Here is a 10,239-nt window from a genome sequence, read left to right as displayed (position 1 = left end):
GGGTTTTTATTTTATTTTATTTTTTGGTGCCAGTCCCGAGGCTTGAACTCAGGGGCTGGGCACTGTCCCAGAACTCTTTTGCTCAAGGCTAGCACTCTACCACTTGAGGTACAGCTCCACTCTGGCGGGTTTTTTGCGGGGTAGGCGGGGAGGTAGCTAGTTGGAGATAAGCGTCTGGGGCTGGCTTTGAATCGTGATTCTCAGATCTCAGACTCCTGAGTAGCTTGGATTATAGTTGTAAGTCAATGGCACTTAGCTTATTATCGCTGTTTTCATCTAGCATGCATCACTTTTTAAACTTTATTAGCTAATAAGCAGAAATATACTCAAGGTTAACTCCTACAAAGCCAAGCAGGGTAAGAGCAACGGTCTACCTTATTACCACCTCCAAGGAAGCTTTAAGAGTAACAAGGCAGAAGTTCCTGAGGACTTATGGATACAGGTAAGTGAGAAAGCCATAATCTCATAAAGAGGGAACAAATGTGGATGGAGGGCAGAGTTCTTGGTGACTTCCAATGCCACCCTAAGTCTAACCTCATCTCACAGTTGTACAAACTGAATCTTAAGGATGGGAAATGAATCACATTACTGAGAATAACGGGGGGGGGGGGAAGGAGGAGGGGTTCTGACTCCAAGTCCAGTGCCCTTCTCACTTTTGCAAGGCTGCACTCTTCCTTGTAGCTAGGACAACGGGACAAACGATTTCAAAAATCCCCCAAAGAATATCACCACATACTTATTCTACAAGGGAAAGAATTCCCTCACAAAACTTTCTTTTGCTGGTTTAGACTAGCTTTCTTTCTGGGACCTGCTCCTAAAATCTGCAACTTGGTCACGGCTGAATGAAGGAAAATCCATGTGAGAGTCTCTGCCATTCCTAACATCGCAGGCTGGAGTGATGGCAGGGAATTGAGTTTCCTGTTGGTCTGGGTTGGGGAGTCACTCCCCAGGTCTAACCTGGGGTAGTCTGCACATACCTAAGCAGTGTGGCACTGGGGAGGCTGGGCCCGTCAGAGCTGCCTGGTACACCACGCGGTTCCCGCCGAGATGCCAAGCATCCGCAGAAGCCAGCTAGGCGGGGGAGTAGCCCGCCCTAAGCTCCTACGCGCGCAAAAATCCCGGGACCAGCCTAGGCGCTTCATCCTTCTCTGGCCAGCCGCCAATACAACCGACTCAATGGCAGCCCCGGTTACATCAAAGCCCGGGCACCGCTCAGCCCCACCTTCACCCGCTAACAGGACGAAGTCACGTGGGCGGTCCCGGGGAGCCAATAGGCGGCCGGCGCTCTATGGAAAAGATTGTCTGACCCCCATGACGTCACAAAGCTGGTGTGGCCCAGCGCTCCTCTTCCGCCCCCACCCACCCGCTCGCGGTCCGTTCTCGGCCGCCCCGCCCACTCGTCATAGCGCATCCAATCACAAGACGAGAAGCTCTGGGGCCTGAACGTGCGGGCGGGGCAGGGTGGTGGCCCGGCGAGGCCGGGGAGTTGAGTGGGCCGGACGGGGGCGAGGTGCGGCGCGCCGGGGAGCCGAGTGGGGCTGCGTGAAGGAGCTTAGTGTGCCGCCGCCGCCGCTGCCGCCACTTCATTGCGGGGGGAAAAAAGCGGCTGCTGCTCTTCCGTGCCCGGTTGGTATTCTGTGCCCCCGCCTCTAGCCTCCCGGTCCGGAATCCTCCTCCACGGGTCCCAAGTTGTGCGGGGGGACTTCAGGACAGGGGTGCGCGGAGCGCGTCCCGAACGACGGCCGCGGGCTTGCGGGGGGCGTGCGCCGACAGCCCCGCGGGGGCCAGACCGGCTCCACCGAGCGCCAGGCGCTGCGGGCAGTGCCGGCTCGGGGAGGCGGCCGGCCCTCCGCGCCGCCCTTCGGGTCTCCGGGCTCTGTGCCCGCTCGCCCACTGTCAGCGCGGAGGGCGCTGGGGGACCCGCGGGAGCGGGAGCACGGGGACGGCCGCGGAAGGTTTTCCGCACACATCCCCGCGGCCGGGGCGGCCCGGCTGGCAGACCGCCACATGCTGGCTCCGGGTCTGCGCTACCGAAGCGGGCACCGTGCGGGGCTGGGCGAGGTGGGTGGAGGATGCTGCGCGCCCGGGGACTGCACGGAGGGCCCGGGGCGCGTCCCCACACGCACCCAGCGCCCGCACCCTCTCCGCCGCGCGCTGGGACCCTGCCGGTGCCGCGGGGTGGGTTGGTTTGTTTGGTTTCCTCCTCTTCCCCACCCCTTTCTCGCTCCCCTCTCCCTTCCCTCACCCTCCCCTCCCAGCCCATTCACCCCGCCGGAGCCAGACCTCGCCCCTCCTCCGCCCCGCCTCCCGCCTCCGCCGCCGCCGCCTCTAATGAGCATCTTCTGCCTTGCTTTCAATGGGTCGGTGCTGCTGTCGCTGCTGCTGTCCGCGCGGGTTGTGGATGTTGTCGGCTCCGTGTTGTGATGACAGGAGAATGTGTGTGTGTCCCGGGCCCAGACGAATTGGTAGGTATACAACTTCTCTACCTGCGTTGGGTACCCAAGGAAGGATGCTGACTGCTTTTTGTGTGTGGATGGTTTTAGATAAGTCGGCAATGGAAGGAAGAAATGAGATAGGGGAGAAAGGGACAAAGGCGTCCTGGGACCAGGATGGTAGTGATGTGCGATCTCTCAGGGAGGGATGGACGAAACTGATTTTTTTTTTAAAGGAAAAACAGACAAGTGATGGCTTGGTGTCTTGTGTCTTCTCAGGTGAAGTGGTTTCGTTCTGGTAAAATAGGGGTTTGTTGAAATGGCTAGGCATTTCCAGAATATGTTGGAAAAAATCGCCGAATCTTTATGGAGGGTGTTTAATGCAATCAGATTACATAAACTGGACTTCTGATACATGTAATGAGTGGGATAGCATGTCTCTCCCCCCCCCCCCCCCCCCCCCCCGCTTACTTACTGTTCATGCAAGGATAAAGAGCTCTGGAGTAGAGGCACTGCTGGCATTTTCTAATTAATTTAGTCTGTGGGCTTATTGATGAAGTAGAATGATTCCTTGGCACCGGCCCTTTGGAGCACATCAGTAAGAATGTATGAGCCTCATTGCTGCTTCTGGATTGCAGCACATCATTTTTTATTAGTCATTGGCCAAATTGGCCAAATATGCCTAGGACTAAGATGCTGCGTATAAGGTGGCTGTATTTGGATCATGAGATAGGAGCTTTTTGGTGAAATCGTGGTTAGAAATAACTTGACACTGCTCCAATTGTACCTTCTTACTCTTACTGACTAATGAAGACCCATTTTCTTAGTTTTAGTAAGCTTATCAGCAAAAGTTTTTATTCCATGGAGACTCTTGTTGAATAGCGGGGCATTTAGAAAGATACTGAAGTTTTCAGTGCTCATTGTTTATTAGAAAGTGCCTTGACTTCTACAGGTATCAGGTCTGATGGGGAGAATGTATCACTTTTGCTAAGATGATACAATGCTCACTAATCATAGAGCAGAATTTTTATGAATTTCAACTTCCCTGAGGATTTGTCCCTTAAGGGCATGTTTGGAGCTGGATGCCCTCTCAGTTCATGTGCTATGCTAAGCCCCTAAATAAATGAAAAGATCCAGTTGAAAACATTCACTCTTTGCTTTTTTTGTCTTTAATCTTGAGAATTGTGCTTTGAAGGGAGAGTGTAGCTGAATATTTCACCACTTTAATTTTTTTCAAAGCACCTGCTGCATGAATTCTGAACTGTTTTGCCACAAGATTTCATTCATTTTACAGCCAACTATAAGAGCAGAAAATTGGTCAAAAAAGGGGAGTTTAAGGAAAATGCAGATATTCTGTACTTGATATTCCTTGATTAGATGTCATATAATGAAACTGTTAGTATCTATCAACTCCTTACCTCCATCCTAATTTTAAAGTAAGGAAGGACAAATAACATACAAAATTATGAGGAATTTTTATTTTCATTAAGGTAGCATCCATCTTATGTTTTTAACAATATAAAAACCCTTATTCACTACATGAAATACATTGATGTCATTTTTTTGGTTTTTTTTTTGTATGCAAACCTAAAGAGATAAAGGTTTACATCTGGATACCAGTGTCATGTGGCCCAACTGAGCACATTTCCTGGCCCAGTCCTGTACACTTAACCTTTGGATGACTTTCAGGTATTCAGTTTGAAGTGCTATTATTTAAATGGTTAGTCCTAATAGATACATGTTCTTCTGGAAGTTCTATATCTTTTATTGCATTTCAGAATGCTTATTTCCAAAATTCTAGCCACTACTTTCTATTGCCTGATCTTGTCTTAATTTATGTAAACAAGTACCATCTTAGTTCCGTTCAAATAGTGCTCTGCTCTGCCACTTCCAAAAGAGGTTCCATTTGGCTGGCTTATCCAGTGCTTATTACAAAAACAAACAAGAATCTGGTTACTCAATGTTTAGTTTTCTCTGTTTCCCTACTTTCACTTATCACTTCCCAAATTACTAAAAAAAAAAAAGCATAGGACAGTTATTTATTGTGTAGATAATACTCTTAGATATATGTAAATTCTTTTCTTAATGGTTGAAAATTTGGAAAAAATAGGTGACATTAAGATGCAAATGCTTTTCATTATTTCTTTTCTGTTTATTGTTTTGTTTTGTTTGTGGTTATAGGCAAGTTCAATACTATTTGGACTATACTCACATCCCTCTTCATTAAAGTATTTCTAAAGTCTAAATGACTACTGTGATCTAGTATCTTAAAAATTCAGGGAATTATGTTATTGAAGAAGAGTTTTTTAAATTTCATATATCACCTGAAATAATGATAGGGATTCATTAATTTTTCTAGATGGATGCCCAGCAAATTACTTTCAGTGTCCTGTGATTTTTTTAAAACTCATAATGCCACACCTTTATAATCCAAACCTTAGGCTGTTATTTCTCATCTCCTTATTTCTTTCCTAGGGCAGAAAGATACCTTTTTTATTATAAGAGAAAACATTTTTCTTGTGGTCAATTCCACTTAAAGTCTATGGTAAATGAAAATAATATTTCTCTTATGACTGTCAAACAGAGGACAACAGTAGCCAAAAATTAATTTCTAGAATTAATTTCTAATTTTAGAGCTGTGCACATAATTTTTAATCACAAAGGGCAGTGATGGATGATTAAAATTCATAAATGAATGATTAAAATCTACATTTTTATTTCAAAGCCTTGCCTCAAAAAAACCATAAAGACGTAAGTCTATAAGAGGCCTTAGCATTTTAAGTGAATTCCCGGGAATTCACTTAAAATTTAGGAGAGGCAAGCTAATTTTTTCTGGATTATTTGGACAGATGGTGACAAACCTGTCCCCCTTAGCTTGTTTAGTTGACACAGTGTTCTCAAGAGATAGACTTTGCAAGACCATCCACTGAGGCACAAGAAGTAAATATTAAAATGTTTATTTCTTTGTGTAGAAATTTTTCTGTATATGTTATAGTGAAACAGTATAGTGATATGTACATATAATATATGTAATTGTTGAGAATTCATTGTGACACTCTTTTGGTGATAGACATGTATAATCAAATGCCAACCGTTGACCCCACAGTCTTCATTAATGGAAGAAGTACCTATGCAAAATCATTTTGTTAGAAGATTAGGTGAGGCTGTGCACTTGTGTCTTATGGCTGTAATCTTGGTTACTCAGGAGGCTGAGATCTGAAGATCATGGTTCAAAGCCAGCCCAGTCAGGAAAGTCTATCTTTAATTCACCACCAAAAAGCCAGAAGTAGAGCTCTGTGGCTCAGGTGGTAGGATGCTAGCGTTGAGAGTTTCCAGCTCAGGAGCCGCACCAAAGAAAAACCAAAACAAAATGATTAGATGGGGAGACGTGTTAGTTGGCCAGGTAGACTGCTGCGGCATACTGTTATATAACCTTCTCCTCAGCCTTCCTCAGCCAAATCTATTGTACTCTCTGAACCGTTTTTACTGCACTAAGAAATACAAAGAAAAGACAGTGAAGTTAAGTACAGTTCAATCCTTGCTCCAGAAATGTAGGGAGTTTCTTAAAACATGCTGTAGAAATATTATATGTGTATAAAATATTGGCCCTCCTGTCTCAAGGCTTAATATGTAGATTCACTTACTACCTGTTTTCTGGAAAACAAAGCTAGTTAAGTAATAAAAAGTATAACTGTTTTCTTTGTACATCTGTCTCCATTTGCTCTCTAGGAATCCCAGCCAGGAGTTCCAGCCTGCCACTGTTCTCCGATGCCATGCCAGCACCGACGCAACTGTTTTTCCCTCTCATCCGTAACTGTGAGTTGAGCAGAATCTATGGCACTGCGTGCTACTGCCACCACAAACATCTCTGCTGTTCACCACCCTACGTTCCGCAGAGTCGCCTGAGATACACCCCCCATCCAGCATATGCTACCTTTTGTCGGCCAAAGGAGAACTGGTGGCAGTATACCCAAGGAAGGAGATACGCTTCCACACCACAGAAGTTTTACCTCACACCCCCACAAGTCAACAGCATCCTTAAAGCTAACGAATACAGTTTCAAAGTGCCAGAATTTGATGGCAAAAACGTCAGTTCCATCCTTGGATTCGATAGCAATCAGCTCCCTGCAAACGCCCCCATTGAGGACCGGAGAAGCGCAGCAACCTGCTTGCAGACAAGGGGGATGCTTTTAGGGGTATTTGATGGCCATGCGGGCTGTGCTTGTTCCCAGGCAGTCAGTGAAAGACTCTTTTACTATATTGCTGTCTCTCTGTTACCCCATGAGACATTGCTAGAGATTGAAAATGCAGTGGAGAGTGGCCGCGCACTGCTACCCATTCTTCAGTGGCACAAGCATCCCAATGATTATTTCAGTAAGGAAGCATCGAAATTATACTTTAACAGCCTGAGGACTTACTGGCAAGAGCTTATAGACCTCAACACAGGAGAGTCAAGTGATATTGATGTGAAAGAGGCTTTAATTAATGCTTTCAAGAGACTTGATAATGACATCTCCTTGGAGGCTCAAGTTGGTGATCCTAATTCATTTCTCAATTACCTGGTGCTTCGGGTGGCATTTTCTGGGGCCACTGCGTGTGTGGCCCATGTGGATGGTGTTGACCTTCATGTGGCCAATACTGGGGATAGCAGAGCCATGTTGGGTGTGCAGGAAGAGGATGGCTCTTGGTCTGCAGTCACACTTTCTAATGACCACAATGCCCAGAATGAAAGAGAAATAGAAAGGCTGAAACTGGAACACCCAAAGAATGAGGCCAAGAGTGTAGTGAAACAGGATCGGCTGCTTGGCTTGCTGATGCCTTTTAGGGCTTTTGGAGATGTAAAGTTCAAATGGAGCATTGACCTTCAAAAGAGAGTGATAGAATCTGGCCCAGACCAGTTGAATGACAATGAGTACACCAAGTTTATCCCTCCTAATTATCACACACCTCCTTATCTCACTGCTGAGCCAGAGGTAACTTACCACCGATTAAGGCCACAGGACAAATTTCTAGTGTTGGCTACTGATGGGCTGTGGGAGACTATGCATAGGCAGGATGTGGTTAGGATTGTGGGTGAGTACTTAACTGGTATGCATCACCAACAACCCATAGCTGTTGGTGGCTACAAGGTGACTTTGGGACAGATGCATGGCCTTTTAACAGAAAGGAGAGCCAAGATGTCCTCGGTATTTGAGGATCAGAATGCAGCAACCCATCTCATTCGCCACGCTGTGGGCAACAACGAGTTTGGGACTGTTGATCATGAGCGTCTTTCCAAAATGCTTAGTCTTCCTGAAGAGCTTGCTCGGATGTACAGAGATGATATTACAATCATTGTAGTTCAGTTCAATTCTCACGTTGTAGGGGCATATCAAAACCAAGAATAGTGAGTTGATCTTATCCTGGCAATTCTCCAATTTAAAGGGCAGATAGAATTTTTCAGTGTACCAATATAGTATACCTTTCCAGTGGGTCATTCTAAACATTTGCCCATTTGATACTCTAGGTAGTCAAGTATTCCTAATTGACCATAGCAGGTGACATGATCCTAAGTCTCTTCGCCCTAGGTAGACTTTACGGCACCTGCACTTGAAGGAAGTGCGTTTCTTATTGCAACTGTCCCGAGACATTTATTCTTTTACCAACCTGAGAATATCAGATCATCTGGCAGATACAATCTTGAGCAATCCAAAGCAAGGATCCTGCTGGATTCTCTTCCTGGTAAAAAGTGGGAACTTTTATGGTTCACTCCTGCAGACTTTCTTTACCAAGATCCTAATGTAGACAAGAATATTTGTTTATTGCATGATTTTCTAGATTTACATTCGATGCATTATTCACATATATTTATTTTTGCTGAAGTGTTTTTCAGATCTAGTACTTTAAGCCATAAATGACCCTAGACCAAACAATCTGTATTTGTAAAGTTTTTATGATTATAGGACAAGAATGCTTTCTTAGATGGAAAAAAAAACCTATTCTCCCTTTCCACTCTAGATTTTCTTAATGTAATTGGAATATTTTTTTTGCTTTGCCACACACTAGAAGACAACAAAAGTTATCAGTTAACAACATGGTTTTTTTTTAGCTTATAGTAAGAAAAACTTCAAAATAAAGATACCCAGAATAAAAAGAAGAGACTGATAAGTTCGATCATTGTCATCTGTAGCCACAAGCATGTCACTTATATAACCTCAAGGTCTGGCGTGCTGTAAGTGTGTGGTGGATAGACTGCTGCCAGGAAATCATACATCTTATTTAGTAATGATAACAATTTTCATCAGTTTTGAAATCTTAAGGATGATATACATAAAATAAGTTTATCAATTTGAGTAGTAAGGTCTAATATTACCATCCAGTATTGAGATAAGGGAAGAAATTTTTATTTTTCCCTACTTATCTATAGGTCAGTTAAAATAATTTGGTTGAAAATTACTAAAGCCTCTAAGTATATTTATAGCTTAAGATATATGTGTTAAGATGTATACATGAGAAATTTTACAAGGTAACTATTGTGCATGCCTGATAAAATAGAACACTTAGCATCAAGTGTTGTTTGCAGCAGTCTCTATAATTATGTGCAGTCCCTTCTAATGCTGTACCAAAATAAATGAAAATAAATATATTCAAATTGGCTTTGGGAGCTTATTTCATATGTACCACATGGCATTTTGTTCCTGTGTTTAATGGTGATTTGTATACAGCTGTGCATATATTTCCATCCATCACTTATTCACTGTTAAAAAAGGCTGTGCTTGAAATTCACATAGTTTTTAATACAAAACATGATCAGCTTTCTGTTGTATAATTAATTGGTCTTTTCACAATTTTATAGGATGTGAACTAGAAGTTCAAGGACTCTAAACTGCCAATGCTAAATCAATATAGTATTAGCTTAAAAATTATTCCAATTGAAAATTCACTCAAAGATTGCAGCACTGAATATCTTTGTTTCTCACGTGTTTTGTTTTTTTTGTTTGTTTTTGTGTTTGTTTGGTTGATTTTGTTTTGTTTTTGCTAGTTCTGGGGCTTGAACTTGGCCTGGATGCTGTTCCTGAGCTTTTTTTCTTGCTTGAGGCTAGAGGTCTACCACTTGAGCCAGAATGCCACTTCCAGCTTTTTCTGAGTAGGTTATTGGAGATAAAAGTCTTACAGACTTTCCTGCCTGGACTGGCTTTGAACTGCAACCTTTAGATCTCAGCCTAGCTGGGATTATAGACATGAGCCATTGGCGCCTGGCTGTGTTTTTGTTTTTCTTTTTAAGTCTTTTTTGGACCTTTTTTCTCTTGGCAGTATTTTGCAGGCTGTATAAGAATATATTTATTTCTAGTGTTTTGATAGAGACTTCATCTTTATATGAAATACGTAGACTGGTAGCATAACATATTTTGAATTGCTTTCAGATACCACCACTGGAGAGGTCCGTGTAATAAACTAATGTTTCTATATAATACAGGGAATTTAAATGTAGTGTCCTGTAGTCATGGTCAAAATAGTAATTCTTATTACTCAAGTTTTATATACAGTCTGAAAGCTGGTCTTAATTTGTATAGAAATAGAACTATGGCGTGGAGTTGACATTGTGGAAATGAAAATAATTGGAAGTTAGAAATTTGAACCTACTCTCATCTACAAGCAGTTGTGATTTTATTGTAAATGGTTGTCACTGTGATGTGATGTATAGAATTAAAGTCAATAATCTGTAAACTTTCTTGGTATTTAGCCTTTCTTAAATTTGTTTTTTTAAACTTTCTAACATGTATATAATTTCAGTGTTTGTATTAGTGGTTCATGCTATATGTTAGAT

General features: G+C 43.2%; 1 protein-coding gene across 3 annotated transcripts; it reads left to right on the top strand.

Moving 5' to 3' along the window:
* Positions 1-1,460: 1,460 nt before the first annotated feature.
* Positions 1,461-9,066, top strand: Pdp1 (pyruvate dehydrogenase phosphatase catalytic subunit 1). 3 transcript variants are annotated; one of them, XM_048358752.1, is made up of 3 exons: positions 1,461-1,626; positions 2,431-2,465; positions 6,162-9,066. In XM_048358752.1, the coding sequence occupies exons 2-3, from the start codon at positions 2,435-2,437 to the stop codon at positions 7,817-7,819; spliced, it is 1,689 nt and encodes a 562-aa protein (XP_048214709.1). In that variant the 5' UTR covers positions 1,461-1,626; positions 2,431-2,434; the 3' UTR covers positions 7,820-9,066. The 3 variants fall into 3 exon arrangements, with proteins under 3 accessions (XP_048214709.1, XP_048214710.1, XP_048214708.1); XM_048358753.1 differs by lacking the exon at positions 2,431-2,465; XM_048358751.1 differs by lacking the exon at positions 1,461-1,626 and having other exon boundaries at positions 2,387-2,465.
* Positions 9,067-10,239: the final 1,173 nt, after the last annotated feature.

This window comes from Perognathus longimembris, chromosome 12 (genome assembly GCF_023159225.1).
Source record: "Perognathus longimembris pacificus isolate PPM17 chromosome 12, ASM2315922v1, whole genome shotgun sequence".
In the NCBI taxonomy this organism is placed as follows: Eukaryota; Metazoa; Chordata; class Mammalia; order Rodentia; family Heteromyidae; genus Perognathus; species Perognathus longimembris.
This window is presented reverse-complemented; position numbering and strand designations above follow the sequence as displayed.